The sequence below is a fragment of the Hemiscyllium ocellatum genome, chromosome 5 (assembly GCF_020745735.1).
Source record: "Hemiscyllium ocellatum isolate sHemOce1 chromosome 5, sHemOce1.pat.X.cur, whole genome shotgun sequence".
Classification (NCBI taxonomy): Eukaryota; Metazoa; Chordata; class Chondrichthyes; order Orectolobiformes; family Hemiscylliidae; genus Hemiscyllium; species Hemiscyllium ocellatum.
Genome location: NC_083405.1, coordinates 26880763 through 26907929, shown reverse-complemented (window position 1 = coordinate 26907929; position 27167 = coordinate 26880763). Strand labels below are relative to the sequence as shown.

Sequence of the window (27167 nt, the reverse complement as noted above, 5' to 3'; positions counted from 1 at the left end):
CAGAAATCGACAACCTGCACATTCTTTGACTGAACTTAATTTATCAAGTTCTCTCCTCGCTTATGATTGGATTCCTTAGTTATTTGCACTTTCTGGTATCTCACTGCATTAGCCATGAACTGTGATTTTCAATTATTAAGTTCTTCAGTTATACTGGGGGATTGGTGGAGGTGCAATCCAGCTGATTCACTGCTGTCCACTTCCATATCAAAGGATTGGGTTTCACCTAAAGAGAATCCTAGCCCTTGCAGTTGAAAACTAGGAGTGGTCATAGAATTCCTACAGTAAAGAAAGAGGCCAGTTGGTCCATCGAGTCCGCACCATCCCTCCAAAGAGCATTCCAACCAGAATCACTGAGCCACCGTGTCACCTTCAGCCCTAAGTGACATTACTCAGATCATTTGAAAGAAACTTGAATAAACTTTGGTCACTTGTACTGAGTTGGAGCTATTAGCAGATTGAGAATTGCTTTGGTTAATCTGTGATCTGTCCAATAACTATATGCTGCACTGCATGGGTGATCCTGAAGACTACTCTGACAATGATGTAAATCATTTTGGCAGTACGATGTCTTAATGGTTAGCACTGCTGCCTCATAGCACCAGGGACCTGGGTTTATTTCCATCCACGGATGAGTGTAGAGTTTGAACATTCTCCCTATGTCTGTGTGGATTTCCTCTTAGTGCTTCAGTTTCTTCCCATAGTTCAAAATTGTGCAGGTTAGGTGGACTGGCCGGGCTAAATTGCCCATAGTGTCCACGGAAGTGCACACTCACTGGATTAGCGACAGGAAATGCAAGGTTACAGGGATGGGGTGGGTCTGGGTGGCCTGCTCTTTGAAGGGTTGGTTACTTATGCATTCAGCATAAGTTCATTGAAATATACTACCAATATGCTCACCCGTGTGGGAAGGAAGATATGTTCAGGAATATTGGCAGATGCTGGTGGCAGCAAGGAATGGGACGAGACAAAACAAAACACTTGTCAGTAATAAAACTAGAGATTGCAGGAAAAGCTCAGCAGGTCTGGCAGTATCTGTGGAGAGAATCAGAGTTACCGTTTCAGGTCCAGTCACCCTTCCTCAAAACTGTCAACAATGCTAAAATAATACAAAGACCAATCAAGGTCCCAGCCTTGACCAAATGACCAAACAAGCAGTTATAGTTAATTTTGCAGGACTTCTCAGCAGAGTCAGGAAAAAAACCATTGTAAATTGGTCAATAATGCCAATCAATGTGGCTGGAAGCCTTTCCAACATGAGACAGTTGAATGACAAATTTTGGTTGAATACTGCTTAATAATGCCATCCAGGAGATCTGGAAGGGCTGGGCAGATTTGTTATCTGGATAAGGCCTAGAGTACACTGGGTGTAACTGTAGATCTTATTTTCTACAATGGCTATCTCAACCTGTTCGTTCCTGCACCTACTTTCCCATTGTGGTAGATCCCAAACCTTTCTTAGTTTGTGCAGCTCCTTGTACTGCTTTCTGTTAAATCTTTGAACTCTTTCACTTGTGGGAGCTAGTTCTCATTTATGATTTTTTTATTCTTTTTTTCACACAGTGCACAAATCTTTATTCGATTTCCACCACCAGGCAGAAAGGAAACACCCAAGTGGCCAGCGACAAGCAGTGCCCTTCACAATCACCTGTTAATTTTTTTTTCTTTTTTTTCATTAACCCCCACACTACCGCCTAACTGCGGTAGTGCTTATTATTTTTATCCCCAGCACCCATGGTGTGTGTGTGTGCAGGTGTGAGACAGTGAGAGACAAGGTGTACAAATCTTTATTCAATTTCCACCACCAGGAAAAAGTAGGAAAACACCCACGTGGCCTGTGACAAGCAGTGCCCTTCACATCAAAGGGCAATGCTGTGTGATCAAAACAGTGAAGGGGAGGGCAAGGACTAAACTAAAATAGCGTTGGAGGGGGAAATGATGCACTCCACTCCCTGCGGCACCCACCTCTCCCTGAACAACTCCAGGGTGTACAACATCCCCATTCAATCTCATTTGCCCTTCCTGCCAATAACTCATAACAGTCTATCCAATTGATTTATTCTGTGTAGCCCTTGGTCCTATCCAAGTGCTTGGTTACAAATCTGCCCATCCCTTCCTACAATGGAAACGACGATTACTGATATGTGCACTGGTATAGACACAGTTAGGAAGGTTTCTGTGATGTATTGGTAATGATCCTACCTCAGATGAAGAGGCCTGGATTCAAGTCCCATCTGCTCCAGAGTGTCTAATACCATCTCTTAACTGGTGGATTAGAAAAAAAATCTGAAAAAAGGTCATTGGAAACACTGGTGACTATTAGAGCAAATCTCTAAGTGACCAGCTTTGAGAGCCCATCTGCTTTCCTTAACTAGAGGAGGCATTTCCACTGGATACCTCATATGACTTTGTAACATGTGGGATAGGCCCCAATAGACATGAAGGCTCAAGATCCTGATATTTAATGTGAAAAGGTCTGAATTAAGTCATTACAAGGAAAATTAATTTTTGAAAAATAATCTTTCAAACAGGACAGCCAGACTGATTTGATGCACCTGGTGGAGACAAAACTATTCTGGTCAGAGCCACAAAATTCATCTTCTTGATTCTGAATGTTTGCCGGCATTGTTTTGGGACCTGTGCTCACAACAGACATCATTAATACTAAATGACTTTACAAATTTTCTATATAACTTTTGAGCTGTGACCAAGCTACAAATCATTACCAAAATACAAACTAAGGTGGCTTGATTTCCACTTTGTACCACTGTCTTGTTATCAAAACGAAATACTCATTTCTACTCCTAAGACCTTCTATCGCTTCAAATCATCTTCCCTCTGCCCTCCATGCCTACAGGACGGAAGATATTCAAACATTCACCAAGCTGACAATCTGAATCACAAAGCCTATGCTTAAAGGCCATCACTTCAAAAGATTTTGTTTTACTCTCAATTCTTTTCTTTGTGAAAAAAAAAGTTTGTTTTTTTTTATATACACCAGGTCACCTTGCAATTGTGCCTCAGCTTGCACTATACTTGTTTGTGAATTAGTTTCTGGGTTGACAGCTTACTTCTGGGCTCTAGCATGAAAAAAAAGTTATATTCTAGTATGGGAAATAATATTGCATTAGAGTTTTTTTTAAAATGAGACATTAAATGGAATTGCTATGATCTTGAGAGATGATTTTGAAGACAGTTAAGAGTTGCCCCCTAGTCAATATTTATTCTTCGATTAACATTGCAAAATGATAATCTGGTCAATATCAAACTCAAATCACAGTAAAGTGATTTGACAAAACCCTTTGAGATAGTCTAAGTCTAATCGTCCTGAAGACTATCAAAGTGTTGGTTTTTTTGGGAAAAATAAGTAGTTAGTCACGATCCAACAAACTTTTGCCATTTCATGCTTGTCCATTCTACTTTACCATTCCTGATCTGACAGGAACCATTTATTCAGGATCACTAATATAACAGATCACCTGCAAAACTTTCTTGCAGATTAGCGAAGTGCAAAAGAGCATGCTGGTACAGAATTTCACCAGCTACCTTCATTCTGGATTAGGGTGCTGGAAGAGCACAGCAGTTCAGGCAGCATCCAAGGAGCAGCGAAATCGACGTTTCGGGCCCGAAAATGTCGATTTCGCTGCTCCTTGGATGCTGCCTGAACTGCTGTGCTCTTGCAGCATCACTAATCCAGAATCTAGTTTCCAGCATCTGCAGTCATTGTTTTTACCAGCTACCTTCATGTTAATGCCAATTGAAATGAAATGCATATCTGGAAAGTGTAAAATGCATTAGACAGTGCCAATAATCTATCCTTGTACTTATCAGTACTTTGGTCTAATCAGTAATTTCATCTTCAGCTTGGGATACTTGATCATATGTCACAGGGTAAAAAGATCAAAATTTATACTCAAAAAGACAAAAATAGTTTTATTAAACATTTTCCCTCAGCAGTCAACAAGAAAGTGAAAACATTACAGAAGAAACTGGGCAGTACAAGGATTCAACAAAAACATTGCTTAAGTCTAAATTTATAAATAAAATAACTCAGATTTCAAAACCAACTTATGTATTGCAGAACTGGTCACATTGGAGAACAAACTGCTGCATTAGCTCAATATTCGAGCAGAATTGTTTTGACTGATTAGCTACTTCATGATCATATCATTTATAAGCTTGAACAGAGTCAACTTCACAATAGTTACAGGCTGTAATACACAAGTGACTGTCAAATGGCACTTAGCAACTTGATCAAGTACCTAAGTTTCAATTCAGCATTTCAACAGCAAATTTATTGAATATGAAGTGCCTGATCAGTTTCTTGGTTGTTTAATCCATTCAAAAAAACCTGAGTTAATAGTAACTCCAGAGCAATAGTACATGGCTAATGATACTTTGAAACCACATTTCCATAAACTGCCAACAAAACATTACAGTAACATTAGAAATAGGATATAATTAAAATAATTAAAATAGCCATAATATGTTGCTAAGCCAAATATTCTGCAAGTTGGAAACTGACTGATCATTTGTCCAGATGTAGTCTTAATGTGTCATGTGTCCACTTGCAGTTCAGCTTTCTTAAATGTCAACAATATAAGCAAACAGGTTCATATCAAAGCGATTCAAATTGGGGTGACTGCAATTTAATCGTGGATTTGAAAGACAGATCGCAAACAAGCTGTCCATTAACGTGCACAATTTTTCTGGCAAAACAGTCAAGGTAACCTTATTACTGTCAATAAAAGGACCAAAAATACATTTGATATTTATGCATTTAATCAATATATCCCAAGTAAATGTAACAAATGTTCTCAATGCATAAACCAGCCAGCTGAAATTCACCTTGCAGTCAAAGGGCATTAAACAGATGGTGAACTTGATATTTCGGGTGCAGATTTTTAAATTTGACAATAACAGTACTTCTGAACATGAATACGCAAAACCTTGCCAGAACTTCCTTTAAATTTAATGCACACAGAGTTAATTTTCATCATCATCCGTGGAATAGGAATGCCATGTCAGTCTCTCCTCATAGAACGCAATCACAACCTGCGGACATTTAACATTAGCTTCCTTGGATGGAACCAGGTCTGCATCATCTGAATCCTTCCTAAAAAGGGGGCAAATAAGAAAGGTTTACATAAAATCAGTGAAACAAGACATCTGAAGGCAACTTTCTGAAATCAAGCTCCATTTAATCGAGCTATTCATACACCAAACTAAGTTGCAAACTGTTAATATCTGACAGTTCCCTCAGAATCCCTTTCTCATCACTCAGATTGAATTCACAATGTCACTTTTATCCTGGCTGCATGAGTACCCAGACTCTGACAGAGCTCAGGTTCCCAGAATAAATTGGCAACTGTAATGGCACAAGCTACCCAAATAAAGGACAAAGTGCTGGAGTAATTTAACAGTTCTTGCACGTTTGTAAATGGAACAATAGTTAGTATTGAATCCAATGTGACTGTTTCAGAAAGCAAATTGCATTTATACTTTGATGGCCAATTCAAAACAGAAAGCATCCAAAGATGCTCTTTATATTACAAAGTTGTTTCACAAACAGGAAGTTAGAAACAAATCACCATCATGCTAATTCAGTACTTTTAGTCATTTTGCCTTAAAATCATGAATCCATAAAAGGCTCATTTATAAAATGATCACCTATCAGGTTATAATAAATGCAAAGAAGAACCTTTAAAGTCTACTTGAAATTTTGTTGCGGCATAACACCAGGTGAGCATAAGGCCTTCAACACAAAGCTGCCTGTTAAATGTCAAACTGATAAAAACACAACAAAACAGGAGAAGGATGCATTCATGTGAAGGCATCAGATAAGCTCGCTAAAATCTTGCTAGACACACAAGAAAAATTTAATCACAAAGAAGAGGAATGGACAATCACAGGTTGCTTTTCTCCTATATTTGCTACAGATAGACCATCAGCAGAAATGATAGGGGAAAAGTAACCTGTGACTGGAGCAGTAAGGTGAGCAGCAAGAGTTAGCAAGGCTGAGGCTGGATTGATTGGGGCTGCAGGTTCAGGAGCAAGGCTACAGACACCAGGGTCCTAACAGTGACAGGGAAAAGAGGGGCTACAGACGCTACATGTTTTTCACCAGCACCAGACTAATGAATTACTGACTCAATAGTGAAAGCACCCCAACGCAACTGAATTTCAAATACAGTTTGTGAGAGAGAAGTGTGCATCCAAGACCACGACTTTGTATTTAAGAATAATTAAAAGGAAATGAATTCAGAGCTCGTGAAAGTGAACAGGCAATTTAGGTTAAGGATAGGTGAAAGAGGTGTAGTGGTAAACATTTAATGGGAAATTTCACAAAGCATTGAATAGATATGTTCCAGCAAATAGAAAAAATTCAAAGTCACAACTGCCACCTGTGGTTAAATAAAATAAAAGTCAAGGATAGTATCAAACTCAAAGACAATTGTATAAAGGTAGGTGGCAGGTCAGAAGATTGGAAGGGGAAAGTGAGAACTGCAGATGCTGGAGATCAGAGTCGAGAGCGTGTTGCTCGGAAAGCACAGATGATCAGGCAACATACGAGGAGCAGGAGAATCGACATTTCGGGCATAAGCCTGAGGAAGGGCTTATGCCCAAAATGTCGATTTTCCTGCTCCTCAGATGCTGCCTGACCTGCTGTGTTTTCCCAGCAACACACGAGGTCGGAAGATTAGACAGAATTTAAAATAAAAATCAAGGAATTACTGAGCTGTTGATATGAAAGGAAAATTAGAATACTTCATTAGAAAATTCAGTTAGCAAAAACAAACCAAACAGGTAGGAAATGTTTCTTTTGATAGTCAGAATCATGCAGCATGGAAACAAGCCCTTCAGTCAGACCAGTCCATGCTGAACACTGGGTGCAATAGGTGACATTGGATAGAAGTGCAGATGAATTTCTGACAGATGTGGAAGGATTCCTTGGGCCTTGGACGGAGGTAAGGAGAGTTGTGCGGATGCAGGGTTTGTGCTTCTTGCTGTGGCAGGGAGTCACCCTGGGAACAGATGCAGCAGAGGAATTGGGAATAAAGGATAGCATTTTTACAGGAAGTAGGGTGGGAGGAGGTAGTCTAAATAGCTGTGGGAGTCGGTAGGCTTGTAGCATATGTCTGTGGTTAGTCGATCACTAGAGACTGTGACAGAGAGATCCAGGAAGGAGAGGGAGGTTGCTGAGATGGGCCAGGTGATTTTGAGGTCAGGGTGAAAGGTGTTGGTAAAGTTGATGAACTGTTCAACCTTCTCGTTGGGAGCACAAAGCTGCACCAATAACAGTCAGTCATCGATGTAGTGGAGGCACAGGTTTTTTTTTGGGGGGGTGGGGGGAAAGAGGAGAGAAGAGATGGTGCTGATGCTGGACTGTTCTACATATCCGATAAACAGGCAGGCATAGCTGGGTCCCGTGCAGGTGTCTATGGCTACAGCTTTGGTTTAGAGGAAGTGGGAGGAGTGGAAGGAGAAGATGTTGATGATTAGATTACTTACTTTAGATTAGATTACTTACAGTGTGGACCCGCACATCTTTGGACTGTGGGAGGAAACCCACGCAGACACGGGGAGAATGTGCAAACTCCACACAGTCAGTCGCCTGAGGCGGGAATTGAACCCAGGTCCCTGGTGCTGTGAGGCAGCAGTGCTAACCACTGTGCCACCGTGCCGATGCTTCTACCAACATCCTAGTAAATCTCTGCTGAACCCTCTCCAGCTTAATAATATCCTAAAACAGGGTGACAGTATTCCAGAAGAGGCCTCACCAACATCAAGAGGAGCCATACAAGTGGGAGAAAGAAATAGATGCGTGGTTGTGGTAGGTGACACAATAGTTAGGGAATATATAATGTTTTCTGCAGCCATGAGCAGGTGTACAGATGACTGTCTGGTGTTACCTACAACATTGTTAGAACTAAAAAGGAGATTTTGCTGAAAGACTTGGAACACATGACCTAAATTGAAAGACAGAATCTCTAATGCAACAATCTCCGGATTACCATCTCGGCCTTGGGCAAACTAGCATAGGGTTTAAAAAAAAGGTCAAAGAGTTAAGGTTGGTATAGGTGGAATGGGTTTCAGTTCATGAGGCACTGACATCAGTACCGGAGTCCAATTCTATTTAAAGTTAAAGCAAGCACTGACCTCAATGTTGGTCTTCACTAGAGGAGGATATATGAATGACATCAGAAAATAGCTATAAATTAGAAAATTGAAAGAAAGAAGGAGGAATGTAGACTACAATCATCAAGGAAGTATTACTGAGTAAACTGTAGGAACAGAGTTGACAAGTCCCCAAGTCGTGATGGATTTCATCCTTGTGTTCTATCAATAACCAATTAAATGGATGATACATATGTTTTGGAGAATTAAAACCAGTTAGATTTAGAAAAGCTTCCTTTAGGTCAAAAACTAACTTTGATCAAAAAGGAAGGAGGCAGAAAGCAAGCAAATGCAGCCCAGTTAACTTATCTATGATAGAGAAATGCTAGAAACTATTAGTAAAGGCATTATAATAGAACATGAGGATAAGCTTGATACAATTAAACTAAGCTAAAAGGATTTTGTCAAAGGGAAATCATTTATCATGTTTATTGAAGTGACCAATGGTATGATAGCTAAATTTGCTGATGACATGAATAGGTAAGAATGACAGTTGTGAAGATGATATAAGGAGTCTACAAAGAGTCACCGATAGGTTGAGACAATGTGCAAAAGTTTGGCAAATGGATCACAATGTAGGAAACTGTGAAAGTGTCCATTTGGCAGGATGAATATAAGAACATTATTTAAATGCTGAGAGATTGTGGATCGCTGGCTTGCAGAAGGTTTGGAGCCTTCTTGTTCATGGATCACACATGGTGCAAGTACAAGTAATTAGGGAAACAAATAGAATGTTACCATTTATCACGAGAAGAAATATAACAGTAGGGAGATTATGTTTCAGTTACACAAGTTATTGGTGAGACCACACGTGCACAATACTGGTCACATTATTTAAGGAGGTAAATAAGTTTGAGGCACTTCAGAGAAGGTTTGCTCGACTATGACCTGGAATGAGAGGGTTGTTATTGAGAAACAATTGCATAGGCTATATTTGTGTCTATTGGTATTTAGAAGAATAAGAGGCACCTTGATTGAATTTTACTAGATCCAGAGGGGTCTTGACAGGAAAAATGTCAAGTGGATGTTCCCTTTCATGGGAGTCACTATTTAAAAGTCAGGGGCTACTCATTTAAAACAGAGGTGGTGTTTACTGAAAACTGTGGCAGAAACTAAACCCTTACATTGTTTAAGAGATGGTGGATGGGATTCTTGTTCAGAAAAGGCTGAAGCTTATCAGGGCCAGCTGGGAATGTGAATTTGATGTTACAATCAGATTAGCCGTAATCTTAGTGCATAATGTAGCAGGCTCAAGGGGCTGAATGGCCTACTCCTATTCTTCATTTGTATGTTTCTATTTTATGCAAAATAGTTTAACCTGGAATGCACTGTCCAAAGCGTGGCATACAGGTAGACTGAATTGCAATGTTAAAAGGAAATGGACACACGTGAAGAGATGAAATTTGAAGAGATATGGGCCTGGCCAAATTGGTCCTATAATCAGCTGCCATAAATATGTTGGGCCGAAATGCCTTCAACATTTCTATGAATTGCAAGGCACTTCAAGATTTTTTAAGATGAAGATCATTTGTTCAATTCCCTTTGCTACATTCCTCCTGCCTTGTCCAGTCAAAATAACCCAGGTTCCCACTGTTTTCGCACACTGTACAAAAATACAATTCCCTAAAGTGCCTTGGGTTAGCTTCCTATTTAACAAGAAATGTTATAAATTCAAAATTTTTTTATTTGGTACAATTCCCCCTGCACCCCAAACAAGACAGGCAAGGGCAGAGAGGGCCCCAGCCCTGATTAGGAATAACCTACATCCCTGTGGAGATGTCAATTAATACTGTCGGCTTGAATATAAATTAACAGAGGATGGGGAGATAAAGGTGAAACCTTTGAAAGGAGCAAGGTGAAAGTAACAGACTTAAGAAAACATTGGCAGATTGGTGAAATGGGCTGATACAATTTAACAGAAATGGAGTGAAACACTTTGATAGAATAAATGAACTGAGACAACAGAAACTAAATTATACAATACTGGACACGTAGGAAGAGAAACCTGGGGATCGCAGAAAGTTTTTGAAGATCGAATTACATAAAGAACACATGGATATATGAATTAGGAGTAAGTAGTCATTTGGCCCAGCAGCCTACTCTGCTTTTCAAAAAGATCATGATCTTGCAGGCTCAACTCCACATTCCTGCCCAACCCGAACAATCTTTGGACTTCAGTCAAGAAGGATCTTAAAACAACATTTAGGATTGTGGCTTAATAAAGAGAGGCAGGGAGTATAAAAGCAAGTAGTAGTGATCAGCACAGTTTAAGTTTTGCGAGAATGTTGTGTCTATAGAGAAAACGCAGATGATTTACTGAAACTTTGAGAGAATTAGGATTGCAGTTACATGCCAAGCCTAGAAAGGTTGTTGTTCTTAGACCCCAAAACGTTATTGGAAAATTTAATAAAGATCCTCTAAATTAAGAAATCATCATTAGATCAAATGGGAAACTGTTGAGGAGCCAGCATCCAAAGAAGAGACCAAAATAGGATATCTGTGGGTTGGACAATAAAAGTAATTGACAGGGAGAAGCTGAAGAAACATAGCAACAGGAGTAGGACATAACCCTATACCTTGTCCATCTCGGCAAATACATATCCTTTAACCAATACAGGGAAAATTGAATCACTACATTGCTGGGGCTATACTGTGCAAATTGCTTGCCATGCTTCATAAACAAAAGTATTTCTTAGGCTGTAAGTCACTGAGTTAGGACAAGCACTAAATTTCTTCGTTCTCCTGAACTGAGTTTTCTGGCAAGTTTAGCATTCTATTCAAGTAAATTTGAGATGTTCTTGTAATACTGAACGGAACATACCACTAACACACAAACCGTAGTAAACTATTCTTGTAACTGCAGATTAATCTACACTGGAACTCGAGCATAATTTACAATAAAAATCTTTACCATTTCATTAGAAACATCAATTCTCCGCTCGAATCAGTTGCACCAATGATACGTTCTGGTTCTAATCCCCGTGCAAAACCTCTTGGTTGGTTGTCATTCTTTTAAAAGAAATATATTATTTTATAATGCAAACATTAAAGTTATAGAAAACATGTATACAAATTATGTTATGCAGATAAGGATCCTACAATGGCATACACTTTAAAACCAAGTGAATTTGTCACTAAGAGATATTTGGATAGCTGGCACACGAGGTAGTGATACAATGGATTGAATAAGAGAGAGTGAGAGTGAGCAGTAGCAAAAATTGATTCACTACTTAATTGATGCTATGCTGACCTGGATAGCAGATTTAGGTTTTTAAGTGGCTCACAAAAGGCAATGTATTTCAGTTCCCCTTGATCTCACCAATTTTGAAAATTGCCAACAGTTGTAAAAGGACATCAAAATACTGGAGACACTAATCATTCTGATTTCACCCTTCAACCTCACTTTTACCCACCATATTTAATCTTCCCCTTCAGCAAAACTGCACAACTTCTCACCTTCCCTTTATTAAAATAATTATGCACAAAGTCTACAACCTTAATTACTAACGTGACAGCAAGCAGGAGGACATTACTGCTGCAGCAGACCCTCATACTTACAGATGACTTCCTGACATTTGGCTGATTACTCTATCAAAAGGGCTTATGGGACCAAGTTTATCCAACAGCCCCACTAGCGAACTGCCCTCTACATGTCCACTGCTTTAAAAATCTGTTTTTATAATAATTCAAAAATGTCCTATTGCCATTAAGCCATAAGAAAACATTTAAACATCAACTAAGAAGAAAACTCTCTCTTCAATAGCACATTCACGGACATACTAAAATGGTAAAATTTCCAAAAAGTGCTTATACTGTTAATTTCCACCTGGCTAGACATTGCCTTTTTCTACTTGAATATGATCCTTATAACCATCCATTTCAGCATTTCTTATCATGCATCAACTGAAATCCATGCAAACTTTCTCAAACATTTCAATCAGCTTTTATGTATTAAGTGCCAATCAATTCTTTAATCTACACCTTCAAATTTAAGAAAACTTCTAACCATGCTTAATCTTGCCAGGCAACTTCTAAATGCACAAACCTTGCTACTGCAAGAGATCTCCACTTCCATGATCTCAAACAGACCACAGCCATTTCTGACCAGGTGTTCTTTACTACCCAATTCCCAGAATGATACCAGTAGGGAGTGTACATGTTGGAAGAACATTTGGCCAGCTCACTAAAAGCTGCACTTTTTAAATAGTCTGTGACATTAGATTCATAGACATGCACAGCAATGGGAACAGACGCCTCGATCCACAACTTGTAACTGATCAGCATGGACATTATCCTAACCTAATCTAGTCCCATTTTCCAACACTTGAACCACATACCTCTAAACCTTTTCACTTCATATACCTATCCAGATGTCTTTTAAATGTTGTAAGTGTACCAGCCTCCACCACTTCCTCTGGCAGCTCATTACATCCACAACCCCCACTATGTGAAAAGGTTGCCCCTTAGGTGTCTCATATTTTTCCCATCTCACTCTATACCTATACCCTCTAGCCCCGGACCCCCCCCCCCCACCTCAGGGAAAAGAGCTTGTCTATTTACCCTCTCCATGCCCCATATGATTTTATAAACCTCTATTAAAGGTCACCCCTCAGCCTCCGACGCTCCAGGAAAATCAGCACCAGCCTATTTAGCCTCTCCTTTTAGCTCAAACCCTCCAACCCAGGCAACATCCTTGTAAATCTTTTCTGAACCCTTTCAAGCTTCACAACATCCTTCCAACAGGAAACCAAAAGTGACCAAACCAATGTCCTGTATGGCCACATCATGACATCCCAAATCCTATAGTCAGTGCACTGAATAATAAAGGAAAACATATCAAACGCCTTCTTCACTATCCTATGTACCTGCGACTCCACTTTCAAGGAGCAATGAACCTGCATTCCAAGGTCTCTTTGTTCAGCAACACTCCCTAGGACCTTACCATTAAGTCCTGCCCTAATGTGCCTTTCCAAAATACAGCACTTCACATTTATCTAAATTAAACTCTATCTTCTTCCCACATGTTGACAATGATACCAGTAGTACTTCCTTGCACCTTTAAAAAGATGTCATGAGATCTTATCAAGTGTTCATAATCATATAGTCAAGGGAATAGCAGCTGAGGGGTGGAATTAAACTAATTAAATTGTGGCTATGACAGGTTGTAAGTTTGGACGTAGTAGGCAACAGTGAAATGAAAGTCACAGTAAACGAGGATTCAGTAAAAGTGGGTGAGCAGAAGAGGGATGATTATTGCATGGTTGATCTCAATAGCAAAATCCATTGGGCCTTTCTGTTCGAAGGTGAGGGAAGAACAGGAAAGCAATCTTGGGAGGTGTACAGAGCTTAAAAATGTGTTGCTGGAAAAGCGCAGCAGGTCAGGCAGCAAAGAAACAGGAGAATCGACGTTTCGGGCAGAAGCCCTTCTTCCTGATCTCCAGCATCTGCAGTCCTCACTTTGTCCTCCTTGGGAGGTGTACAGTCAATTAAAAAAAAGGTATCTGGCCTATTGCACCATTCAATACGATGAAAGCAGATCAAGTGATCATGGACTAGATCGGTTGTGTGCTCCAGTTTGAAAACCCCAGACTGAGGGAAGAAAAGAGAAACACTAGAGAAAAATATGAGAGAGAAGATCTTCAAAAGCAAAAGATGAACAAAGATCTAATATTCTTCTGTGGTATTCCTCTCTTTTCTTCCCTCTGGAGTTTTCAAACTGGAGCAAACAATCAACTAGTCCATGATCACCTAACCAGCTTTTACCATGTTGAGTGGTGCATTAGGATCAGAATTAAAAGGGACACATACCTTTTAATTGACTCTACACCCCCAAAAATTCCTTTTCATTCTTCCCTCACCTTCAGACAGAAAAGGTTCCATGGATTTTGTTACGGAGATCAACCATGCAATAATCATTCCTCCTCTGCTCATCCACTTCGACTGAATCTTCAATTACTATGACTCATTTAATTTCACTGTTGCCTACCATGTTCAAACATTAAACCTGTCCACATCCACCATTTAATTACTTGAATTCCATCCCATTCAGCTGCCATTCCCTTGACTGTGTGGTCACTAACATAGGTGATCTTATCAAGTCACCTTTAAAAGAGCAAGGGAGTATTCTGGATGCTGTAGTAAGGGAAATATGTTGACCAAACAGATCTGCATATCATTTTGCAACACTTTAAGTATAACATATTACGTAATTTCATTCCCCAATGAAACATTGGATGCAGTCAGCTTCCTGGGATTGTCTATATACATTAGGAGCTAGTGATTTGTCCTTAAAATTTTCAACTTTTGCTGAGATTTTGCACACTGAATGTATGTCTCTACTTGCATTCTGTGGACTACCCTCATGACTCACTTCCTACTATATAAACAAAGCAAATAGATTCTTTTCATCTCCAAATGACCACAATATAGGAATCTCAATACTCCAACCTGTTCCTGAATTTTTAGACGAGATTACCTCCAGTGTAGAAACAGGCCCTTCGGCCCAACAAGTCCATACCGACCCTCTGAAGAGCAACCCACCCAGACCCATTCATTTACCCCTTCACCCAACACTACGGGCAATTTAGCATGGCCAATTCACCTAACCTGCACATTTTTGGACTGTGCGAGGAAACCCACACAGACAGTTGCCTGAGGCGGGAACTGAACCCGGGTCTCTGGTGCTGTGAGGCAACAGTGATAACTACTGTGCCACCGTGCTGCCCACATTTGTGTAAGTGCAATAGCCCTTTCTAACAAAGGAACATCCAAAAGAACTTACACTGATTTTTTTTTTTAGGTGGGGAGCAAAAACTGGCCCTCAACAAGAGGAGGATATATTGAGTAGTTAACAAGCTTGGTCAAAAACTGGGAAGATCATAAAATGAAAGATGTGGGAAAGCAGAGCAGTCTGGAGAGAAAATTTTAGAGTGTGGGATCCAAGAACTCGGCAACAGAAATTAAGTTTCAAAAGACACATCCTATTAGCAATCATAGGACAATGACCCATTTCTAGATAGTCTCCTAAGATGTCCAGCGATATTTCACAATAATCGCTTGTAATTTCATTGTTAGCCATTGGCTTTTCCTTCCGAAAAATCAGGAAAACTAAACTTCTAACTTGGCATTCATAAACATTAAGCCACCTGGAGTACATACTCAAACTGAACCAGTTCTGGCAAAACTTTGGCATGTTGTGGTTCTGTTCGCCGAGCTGGGAGTTTTTGCTGCAAACATTTCGTCCCCTTTCTAGGTGACATCCTCAGTGCTTGGCAGCCTCCTGTGAAGCGCTTCTGTGCTGATTCCTCCGGCATTTATAGTGGTTTAAATCTGCCGCTTCCAGTTGTCAGTTGCTGTCCGCTGCAGTGGCCGGTATATAGGGTCTAGGTCGATGTGTCTGTTGATCGAATTTGTGGATGAGTGCCATGCCTCTAGGAATTCCCTAGCTGTTCTCTGTTTGGCTTGCCCTATAATAGTGGTGCTGTCCCAATCGAATTCATGTTGTTTGTCATCCGAGTGTATGGCTATTAGCGATAGCTGGTCATGTCGTTTCGTGGCTAGTTGATGTTCATGGATGCGGGTTGTTAGCTGTCAAGCAAACATGAACACCAACTAGCCACGAAACGACATGACCAGCTATCCCTAGTAGCCATACACTCAGATGACTAACAACATGAATTCGATTGGGACAACAATACTATTATAGGGCAAGCCAAACAGAGAACAGCCAGGGAATTCCTAGAGGCATGGCACTCATCCACAAATTCGATCAACAAACATCGACCTAGACCCTATATACCGGCCACTGCAGCAGACAGCAACTGACAATCGGAAGCGGCAGATTCAAACCAGTATAAATGCCAGAGGAAATCAGCACAGAAGTGCTTCACAGGAGGCTCCCAAGCACTGAGGATGTCACCTAGAAAGGGAACGAAACGTTTGCAACAAAAACTCTCAGCTCGGCGAACAGAACCACAACAACAAGCATCCGTGCTACAAATCTTCTCACAAACTTTAAACTTTGGCATCTTTGATCCTTAACTATAAAGCCATTTATCACATCTATCATAGCATGTGCTGATTGCCATCTCAGCACTAGTAGCACCTCATTGTGTAAGCAACTGAGACAGTCATTATGAAATAAATAATAAAATTTTACCATGTGATCATAATCATCTTCACTAATCGGGAGTCCAGCCCCAACACATTAAGCTGAAAACTGGTACTCAGGTAATCCCATTCTCTTAACAAGTCCTCAAACTTCCCTCTATCTCCCAATCACAGCATTACATTCTTCCTCAGACCTTATAAACCTTCCCAAAGACCACTTCCTCTGCAGGCTTAGAGCACTTTAATTATTTCCACCTCTTTATGCCTTTTATTTAAAATTAATTTTTAAAAATGAAGAGGTTCTCCATAAACGCATATAGATATTTTCAAACCAAGCTGTTCAGATGTCCTCTTACACATATGCAATGGATGGAACTTGAACCTGGGTCTCCTGAGCCAGAGTAGGGATTTAGTCACTGTGCCAGAAGAATCCTTATAAATGCATGGTTTTTTTCAGAAAAAAAAACTTATTTTTCTAATCATATAGATTTATAGATGTTATTACACACCTCTAGAACAGGTGAGACGGAAACCCAGGCCACCTGGTCCAGGGGTAGGGACACTGGCATGTGCTACAAGGCAGTCCTAAACATATCTACTGACAATCAAATTTATTAAAAGCACCTGGACCAATGTAGGAAATTAAATAAAATGTGACAATATTTAAAAGGTTATCTCAGGGAGGCAATTCAATTGTTATTCGGAACTAAGTGTTTTTTTTGGAATCTCAAATGTGAAAATGCCCCTGAAAATTCTACTCACCAAGTTACTTCCATTTGCAATATATCAAATTTATTGCTAGGTTAAGGTGTCAGGCAGGTGGCAATTTGATTTAAATTGACAGTAGACTCATGACCTGAATTTACACCATCTGCTACATCCTTCCTAATTGACTCATTCACATTGCTCAGGTGGAATGGGAATAAGCAAATGATTAAACCCCCAAAAGCATTGAGACAAGCTACTTTTAACATGTGAAGTAACTGCACACAACTAGTGGCCAGGGAACAATGCTCTTGCTTGATTTCTAATGTGAGAAATAGTGCAGCAAAAAGCAGATATCATCTTTGGTTTCTGTTGTTTTGCTAGACTATTGTTTTGCACAGCCTTGTTGTAAAGTAAATAAAAGCTGCTTCAGCTGAAATAGTGCAGGAAACATCAACCTGAAGACAGTGGCTTACTGGATCCTTTTTCTTTTTTGACTTGTTTTCTTCACCCTCATTTTCAGAGACAGATTTTCTTTTGAATCCATCGGTACGCTCCTTGGTAGCCTTTTGGGAATCCAGAAACTCCTGAATCAACTCTGGGCAATCCAAATTGTCCTCCGGCTCCCACGTATTGTCAGCACTGAAATAAGTTCAGATCAAAACTGAATTAAGTCAGTGTTTAATCAGAATACTCCATTTAACTAACCAGGACCAATCCTAATAAAATCAGTCAAAGAAGGAAAGCACTAAACACATGACTACACATAGCATGAAAACATTTACACACAAGCAAATCTTTTCTTGACACGTGACACTAGCTCTTCCTAAGTAGGCAATGTAAAAAGTGGATACAGGAAAAAAGCAAGTAGTAAATCCTATTCATTGCACATGTTGTAAATGAATTAAATCACTAGTTTGTATTATATGCACTTTACAACTAACTGGCGATAACCCTTATCCTCTAACCACAGCACAAAAAGTTAAACTTCTTATTGAATAATACCACAAAAAGGAGCTGACCAAATGCCAATTCAATTTTTTAAAATTGAAATAGCATTCCGTAGTCAATAACAAATTCTGCAATGTTCCAAATAAAGTAGTTTATTTTTAGACGGCATGGGTTTACAGCATGATCTTGCTTTCTTTCCTTAGTCTTCATAAGATGTTATTTATGGAACTGCAATGGAAATTCATCTAACAACGTACAGATGAACAAATTTACAAGCAAAACTCAAGTTTGTCAACATTAATCTCTACAGAAATTTAGGATTACTCAAATTCAACCCACAGCAGGAATTATGCTGCTAGGTGGTTTGGATCATAGTATCCTCCATGCTATACTGTAAATATAGCACAAGAACTGATCAAGCATGAATCATGCTGCATACCAACACACCAAATATACATATACCCAATATTTGCTGAGTGTTGAGGAATACAAGCTAAGAGTCAGTCTCAAGATTAGATGATACAGGTCTGGTATCACGTTAGCAGATGAGAAGGAATGGCTGAGCAGTCTTTGAGCACAGTGCTGCAACTTAAGTGTCAACACAATCAGCTCAATGTTTGACTTTATTCAATGCTACCAACACAAACAAGGTACTTGTTAATTGTTGTAACTGGATTATGTGCACAACTCAAACCAAATACTCAATTTTTGACAACTGATGAATGTTTAAAACAACATAAGAAATTAAAAATAACTTTTGAGAAGTAGCAAATCATAACTTGTGAGCACTTGCTTGTTCTCAGCACTGTGGACTCTGCCCCAACACAAAACGAATGGATCTCAGTACCAGATGCTACAGCATATAGCAGAATTTATTTCACATAAAACAAATGACATACACACTTCTATGTCCATTGATTCAGATGGGGAGACTGAAGCCAAATAGAAGCAATTTCACCAAATTTAATGGCGCCTGTAGAATATCAGCAACATTATGGCAGCCATTTAACTGTGTCATTGATTACACTTCAATTTTAAGTCAGGATTTGGCGGATAATTACATTTCAACAGAAAAATAAATGCACCATCTAACACAAACAGAAACAAGTGAGAAAAGTCACGAAATAGGCTGCCTGTGCAGTAAAACATCTTACTCTGTAAAACCTTTCCATTTCAAAAGGTATTCAACCCTTCCTTGTACAACCCGTCTGTCTAACACTCTTTCGACAATATATTCTTCAGGTTGAACATCTTCTGATTTTTTTGTCTTGCTACCTTGCTTCTTTCCCATTTTGGCTAGAAAAAAAAAGACATGATAAAGCATAAAATAGTATTTACAAATTGATTTGAGAACTAACAATGAAATTTAGAAATAAATGATAAATCAAAACAAGTAGTATCTGATTAGTCTCAATTCCTCATGCTCACTTCGTATGTTACAATCAAATCCAAGTTAAGGCCAGCATTTCAGTTTCAAAACAAACTGGTTTTCCCCCATTATCAGATGTTCCACTGAATGAATCATGTGTTATTCATGATGGCTACTGGTACAAAAGTGAGCCAATAATACAAGTTTGAAATGTTTCATTTAGTGAACCAGCCAAAATTTGATACATCCCTGATGTAGGGTTGACCAGCACCAGAACCCAAGTTAATGCATCGCAGTTATTAAATCCTATAGCCAAATGCTTTTACATGTTTAAATGCAAATACAGGCTTGCAGGAATATTGCAGTACACGCATCTCCAAGAACATGATCATGGCACACATCAATTGGAGGCTGTACAAGGAGATTTTGTAGTTGGCAAAAAGGGCCAACTAAGCTAAGATGTTCTTTTCATCCAAAGCATGTTAATTGAAATTTGACACTATAGATTTTTACATCCATCTTTTCCAAGGTATTTCTAAATATTCATATGGCTTCACAAAAATCAGAATCTGTGACACAAAAAGCAGCCTTTTCTTCCAAATATGTCCATTCATTCTAATCCCACTTTCAAACTATGGGTTTACACTCCTGCAGGTTACAGCCCTCAAAAGCATTTTCATGTACTTTTGAAATGTTGAGGCTTTCTTCCTCAATTGATCTGATTGGGATATCATTTTCAACTGCACTCCCTTGACACACTAAACATTGCAACCAAAGTCTGCTATCCTCAAAACGTGTCCATGTATGTAAATGTCATTGTTTTTCCAAATAAAATTCTTTATAAAAGTCTTTTCTCCAACCCAAAGTGAAATATGGCCAATTGAAATTGAAGTAATCACAAGGTACCTGAGTAATTTTAAAGTGGCATCAATACCATACCCCTCTTTATGAATTACCCAATTAAGTGCCTCAAATGAGAAGTGCACTATTACAATATGGCAATAAAACTAAAATATTTAAAAGCTAATACCTTAAATTGCAAACAATTAAAGTCTGTGGTGCATTGTAATTTGGAGGCTTTAAAAAAAGCTGCACAACCTGATTAATAAAAATTGCAATCAATCTTTCTAATAAAGGCTCAAATTAGAAGTGCAGAACTCCTACCAATTTTATAGATTTGTTTTGAGAAGAAAAGATACAGATTATACGTATACCTTGGGTTACTGGTGCTCTTTGCAAAATATCGTGGGATACACCACTTACAAGTCATTACTTATCCTTACTACTACTTACCATGAAATGCCAATGATATGCAAGAGAGTTCAGAAATTAGTGTTGAGTCAACTCCATAAAAGATAATGAATCAGTTCAATTTTTAAAAACAAAAATTGTGCTGGCCAAGAACCAATCAAATTTATTGAATTCAATTTCCCTATTCGCCATGGTGGAATTTGAATTCAACTTTTGGCTTAGCAGTTGAGTACTTAACCAGTAAGTTACTCTACTGCCAAATCTTCTCCTTTCACTCATCCACATAAATTATAAACTGAAACACAAGGTGAACAGAAGAGAACACGGATCCTCAAAGTCGTTGGTTTCTAACAGTTCCCCAGAAGGACTGACATTCAAGGCTCACTTTCAACTTTTTTTTTGAAGGCCTTCAAATGGAAAAACCAAGTTGAGAATTTTCTGAAACTGCATAACTGGTTAAGTTACACAAAAGTCTGTACCACTTTCTATGCTAACCATTACCATGTCAAAATTTCAGAAGGCTTATTTAAAACAGAATGCAAAACAAATGAGTGGAGGTCAGACAGCAAAAATAATCAGGGCACAAAAAGTGCAGGCCTCAGCGCATTAAACACTATGAAAAGATTTGATAACTTCACATTTCAATTAAATGTATATCTAACAAATAGATTAATGTAATATTGGAAGCGTCCCAGTGTGGCGCAGAAATCATGACCTGCATTCTGAATATTTGAATGCATGTTAAGTGGAAAAGGAAAAATGTCAGAACAAGAAGAGAGCAATGACTAGTGTTAGATGCTGCTGGGCTTAAAAATTGGAGGCAAAATGGACAACTAGTTCAGATTCACCATCAATGCAGCAAGTCAGATGTTTTCATATGAACACCATGGAGCTGTTAGTGACCTAAAGAGGGTTCCAACAGAAATTTTAGTGAAATGGCACAAATGTTTGGATGTAAAGCCCAAGTTTCTTTAAATGTCAATTTCTTTTGAGCTTCTGCACCAAAAATGGAAATGTCATCCTTGTAATTATTTCAGAACTTCTTGAAAAAATCCAGACCCAATGGCAACTTTGAACTCTTCTGGAGACGGGAAACTGAAGGGGAAAGTTTGAAAACCTCTCTACAGATGAGCAAAATCCAATCTGTCGCAATTAACAGTTCATAGAATCCCTACAGTGTGGAAACATGCTCTTCAGCCCAAGTCCATACCGACCTCCGAAGAGAGGCCCATCCAGACCCATTCCCCTACTACTCTATGCACCAGACTAATGCACCTAATTGCACATCCCTGAACACCATGAGCACTTTAGCATTGCAAGTTCACTCAACCTGTACATCTTGATTACAGAAGGAAACCCATGGAGACATGAGGAGAATATGCAAACTCCACACAGGTAGTGTGGAGTTAGGTACAATATCGAACCTGGGTCCCAATGCTGAGGCAACAGTGCTGAACACCAAGCCACCGTGCTGCCCCAAAGTTCTACGCACAAAGACACAGATAACAGAAAACAGTTAACTTGCAGATGCGCTTTGCTGGCTAGCTTAGATTATAAAGCTAAAGCTAGAATAAAATATTGGAAAATCAAAGGCTGTGAAATATATGTGCTGGCTCTTGAAAAGTGCCAGCGCCAACCTCAAATTTGCAATTTTGACAGATTTTAAGACAAGCCCATTTATGGAGCAAAAGGAAAATGAGAGAGATATTGCTTTCTTAGGGAAATTCAACTTTAAATCAGGGAAAGACTATTAGGTATGATCTTTTAAGAGTCTTTGAAACAAAAAGATTGTTGAACAATTTTATTGCTTTGTAAATCTATTGCATCCATTCTATATCACCTGAGGTAGTTAAAATTACTATATAAAAAAAAGACAAGAATTAGAGCAGGGTGAAAAGTCAAGAGTCCACAGTTACTCTCATAACAGTTACTATCAAAAACTGAGCCAATGTATGCAGATTTCAGCCAGTTAGGACGTACTATCCACACTTTAATTTCACACATTTTGATACTAAGTGGCATTTTAATTTAAACAATCTTTCTGAGGATTTACCAAACTCTCATGAGCAAAGGGGATTGTCTAACCTACTGAACTAAGATTCCAAGTGCAATTTAGTTTTATGTTTAAGCCACTATGTTAGCACATTTGCTTGGTTAAGAACTATGCAAACAGGGAAGACGACCCTTCAAATTCAAACTCGCTTGTGCTAAGCATTGCAAGTTTCCAGGTCGTGCCCCTGGGCTAAGGAGGAAAATCTGATCATAGTGTCAAATACTGATTTTTTTTTTTAAAACTCCTGCTGTTAGTAGGGATGCATAGAGACATTCTCACTGGAGAGTTTTCCTTTTTCTAGGATATCCCAACCAGTTTTAAAAGTTAAAACTTATTTTGCAAACTCAGTATGAAAGTGACTAAGAAAGAACTTGCTGCATTTTACCTTTCAATAGTTTTAAAAGCCTGGTCCTCTCCTTACCGTTTAAAAATCAAATGGATAAAACACTAAATGTCCTATTACTGCTCAAGTATCACACACACAATAATAAGTGAAAATAATCTTGGCGACCAGTTAACTTTTTGAAAATAGCCAAGAGATTTCTTCACTGTCTCAATACAATCAAATTGCTGAGCCAGACAAATCAGATGCCCAAGGATAAAAGCGCATTCAGACAGCCAACACTAATTTGGAAACTAGAAGACATGACTGGTTTCAATGCCTTTTGGCTTAAGAGGGGAAAAAAAAAGAGCACAAGGCCTTAACTACCTAAAAGGGATACATGTGCATATAAATTTTGTTCTTTGTTAATAATAAAGTTTGGCTACAAAACAATAAGGATCACACACATGTCTGGGCGAGACATCGGAAAGCATTTTAGAATCTGTAATCCAGCAATACAGGGATTAAGAAGAGGGAAGAAAATGTAAAAATTGTGTCAGAATTTATACCCTTGCAGGCTATCCTGAAATCAAAGCATTACTACAGTGCTATTAAGAGGTATCACATTGTCACTAATGATTAAACCCTACAGAAGCATTTCAACAACAGTGATGCCTTCGGTTTTAGAATTAATTTAAACTGAGTTGTGAAAGAATTGGAAATAAGTTTATTTGCCCTCTAACTAGCAAAAAGTGTGACAATGGAAAAATGCTTAGTGCTGGCTTGTCAACAGTTGATTCCATATCAAAAAGTATGATTATTCAATACTGTCATTCCCATTTTACAAGGTTACAGTAAAAAAATTTTAAACTATTGATCACACTTTGGGGAAAGGGGAGATCGAATCTAATCTTGCTGTGAAACAGAATTTATAAGATACACAAATCTAAAACTTCAGGCTTCCATTAAGCACAAAGCGTTCTTTTTGACTACAATTTGGAACTTCACAGTACAAAAAAGGAGATTAAAATGGGAAAGTGGAGAAGAGTTGCACTTCTGAATTCAGAGCTGTATCTGTTTAAAATGATCCAAAGATACACTTTTCAAAGGAGCTAACAGGAGTGGGTGGTATCTCTCAGCCAGAAATCCTAGCTTCAATGTTCTTACCAGAATTTAAATGACTAAGAAAGGAGTACTATCATAAAATGGCCAAACAGGTTGAATGTCAACCGGTAAAATTTCTCCAGAGGGTATTTTAGCTCAGTTGGTTGGATAGCTGGTTTGCGATACAGAGTGACACCGTTGTTCAATTTCCACATCAGTTGAGGTCAGAGGCATGGTGACTCTCAAGCTAAACTTACCAGTCATCTTTCTCTAATGAGGAAGCGGCCCTATGGTCCTCTGGGACATTGGCAGCTTTACGTGCTGAAATCCCAGTAGCGTACACCAATATTAGTAAGAATGGCAAAGATTCCTGGTCAGCCATGTGATAGCAAGAACTTTGGAGCCTCTACCATTATGTCTATCATCCACACTTCCAAACTGAAACATGCACAAGGAAGTGCACTTTATCATAAGAGCCCAAACGTGGAGAGAACTGTAATGTACCATCACATTCCAGAAGTTGCTCTATCAAGATAGAAGTTCTGAGAGCATATCTGCAGAAGCTTGCAACTTCAGACAATCATTTCACAAGATGTTTTTGTTAGACACATATTGCTACAAGGAACCACACCAAGCATATTTAGGCTCCAATAACAAATCTAATACATAATTGAGCATTTTTTTTCCTAGCTCCACTGAACACATCCATGATATTCCCCACTTACTAGCTCTATGCAGGGTCCTGAATCAGCTGCTGACTATGAGAATTTGAAGTTTTTTGTTTAATTTCAGCAGATCCTTAATTCACAAATATAAAAATCTGCCATTTTGTAATTTTAAAAAATCAATCAACATCACAAGTGGCACAATAACTATCTTCTGAATAGTATCAATTGTGTGTTGAAAAGTCAGTGTCCCAAGATAAATAGTTAACCTCATTCTGTGGTCAGAATGGCAGACCTGGGACCAGAACAGGAACTCTGATTTTCATTGTTTGGGGCCTGGGAGTTTATGAACAAATTTTATTCATTAATTTAAATATAGTTAATGGTTAAGTACTGTAAATGGGATATAACATGATGCATTTTCTTTTTATTATTTGTAAACATGGATTAACTCACTAGTAGAAACAAGGCTAATAGGAGAAAAAAAGGAATCTTCAACCGTGGTCATCTTCTACTTTGTATCCGCCTACACAAGCCCCTAGGAAAAAATAATCAGCAATTGCTCATATGTATAAAGTCAGCATGTCAAACATTTACATTTTGGAGTAAAGATGATAGCAACTATTTTAAAACTTGTTTAAATTGAAAATATAAGTAATAGAAAAGGGATACATAGTGCAAGATGGCAAAGGTTATAGCAACCTAATCTCTGATCAATCAATTGAATACAAACATTGCAAAAATAAAAAACAAACCAATAACCAATTCCCAATGTGATTACTTGCTCCTGTCATGTAGCATTTGGTTCAAAATACAGAAGTGTCTAATAAAGCTTAACTGTTTTAAAAATCTCAAACTTCTAAGCCAATCTTTTTAAAATTAGAACTACAGCAATAATAGTAATAAAGTAGAGAAAACATTAAACTTTTTGTTGATCCCCTTATTTAAATTTATAAGCATTATTACAACTACCTTGTCAATTGAAAAAAGAGTGTTATGGCTTACTGCTCTTAATCTTTGAATTCAAAATTATCTAACATATAAAAAACATCTAACATTAAGACCCACTAATTCGCCATTTTAATTCTTCCTAGTTATATTTCCCCTCAAGTCAACGACCAGACTAAAAGAAACTGACAGTGGCAAATTATATTCTCAATGAAAAATAAAGAATGCGCAGTTCGTAAGAATTCTAAGCTTCAAGTCCTGAATTTCCACAATGATTCTGTTAAATCACAAAAAGTGCTAGTTACAAACATAACAAATCACCGATATTTACAGTATTAAACAAAAAAAAGACTTCCGCAATTAAGGAATTACAATCTCATCTAAATTGCCTTTTAACTCATCTACCTCATAACCTTATATAAATAACCCCACGCAGAAACAGCGACAAAAGATAAAATCCAAAGCAGTTGTTGAGTTAGCAAAAAAAAATTGAACGTAAATCCCTTAGGTCCTGAACCAAAGACGGTGCAATTTTTTTTCAAGTCTCTAGGTTGAAACCCAACCTCGCTATACCCACCCTTCCCCCAAGCCAAAAGAACACGCAGAGAGTTCACAAGTCCGAGAAACCTTGACTCCACGACCAAAACAAATGAACCACGGCCTCCCCTAATTATTAAATGAACTTCCGTTAGCTCCAGACACTGGCCGCGAGTTTGCGGCCTACACACTCTTGGTGTGCTCCACTCGATTGAGATGGAAGTTTTATATATTTTTTTTTAAAAATCAGCTTGTTGGGTAATTAATCTCGGGCTGCTCTGCAGAGCTGCCAGGCCCACACTCCGCGCTCAGGAGGAGTCACCGGATGGGAGTAAAACAGTGAAGCACTAATCGGCTGGCGAGCTACCTACTGCCTGCCCTACCTGCCCAATTCAGTCCTGATGTGCTCCGAAGGCTGTTCCAGACTGCCCTCCCACTCTCTCTCTCTCCCCCTCCCTCTCCTTTTTTCCTTTTTCACACTCTCTCTTTCTTTCTTTCTTTCTCTCACTCCCTCTCTCCGCTTCACTCAGTCCCGCCAAAAACACGCTCTGACACAGCGCGCTTGCGCACACCTCCGACCGGCACACCCTCCTTTTTTTTTGTAAAATTTATCAAATAACCCAACATCAGCTATTCACGAACACGCGCCGGCTGGACGTAGACCTAAACCTTTGAAATCGAATAAAAATCCTGATCGAAAGACTAAACATTGGCCAGGACTCGCGCCCGTCACGTGACTAAGAGTTACCCCCTTATGGGAATTATTATCGCAAAGTATATCAAACCATTCAGCCGGATTTTGAGTGGAACAAAATATAACGTCTTACGAAACACGAATGACTATGAAATATTTTTTTAAAAATTCGATTTTAAAAATTAAGTTGCGTCATACCCGAAGCCGTTTCGGCTTTTTCCGTCAGAAGCCCGAGGTGGGCGTAATTATTGTCTTCAATTAAGGGCGGCATTTGTTTTAGA

General features: G+C 38.8%; 1 protein-coding gene across 7 annotated transcripts; it reads right to left on the bottom strand.

Moving 5' to 3' along the window:
- Positions 1-3906: 3906 nt before the first annotated feature.
- On the bottom strand, positions 3907-26919 carry LOC132815638 (chromobox protein homolog 3-like). 7 transcript variants are annotated; one of them, XM_060824604.1, is made up of 6 exons: positions 26862-26919; positions 25164-25245; positions 19098-19239; positions 17469-17634; positions 11090-11187; positions 3907-5116 (listed from the first exon to the last, which is right to left on the bottom strand). In XM_060824604.1, exons 2-6 carry the CDS (start codon positions 25213-25215, stop codon positions 4987-4989), a joined length of 588 nt encoding a protein of 195 aa, XP_060680587.1. In that variant the 5' UTR covers positions 25216-25245; positions 26862-26919; the 3' UTR covers positions 3907-4986. The 7 variants fall into 7 exon arrangements, with proteins under 7 accessions (XP_060680587.1, XP_060680582.1, XP_060680584.1 ...); XM_060824599.1 differs by lacking the exon at positions 26862-26919 and adding an exon at positions 26576-26732; XM_060824601.1 differs by lacking the exon at positions 26862-26919 and adding an exon at positions 26233-26547.
- Positions 26920-27167: the final 248 nt, after the last annotated feature.

Coding starts and splice junctions, on each gene's coding strand:
- LOC132815638 (XM_060824604.1), bottom strand. CDS start 25,215: ATGACCACGGTTGAAGATTCCTTTTTTTCTCCTATTAGCCTTGTTTCT. Junction 17,635..19,097: donor AAATGGAAAGGTTTTACAGA/GTAAGATGTTTT, acceptor AACTTATTTCAG/TGCTGACAATACGTGGGAGC. Junction 11,188..17,468: donor CAAAAAAGAAAAAGGATCCA/GTAAGCCACTGT, acceptor TTCTTTTAAAAG/AATGACAACCAACCAAGAGG.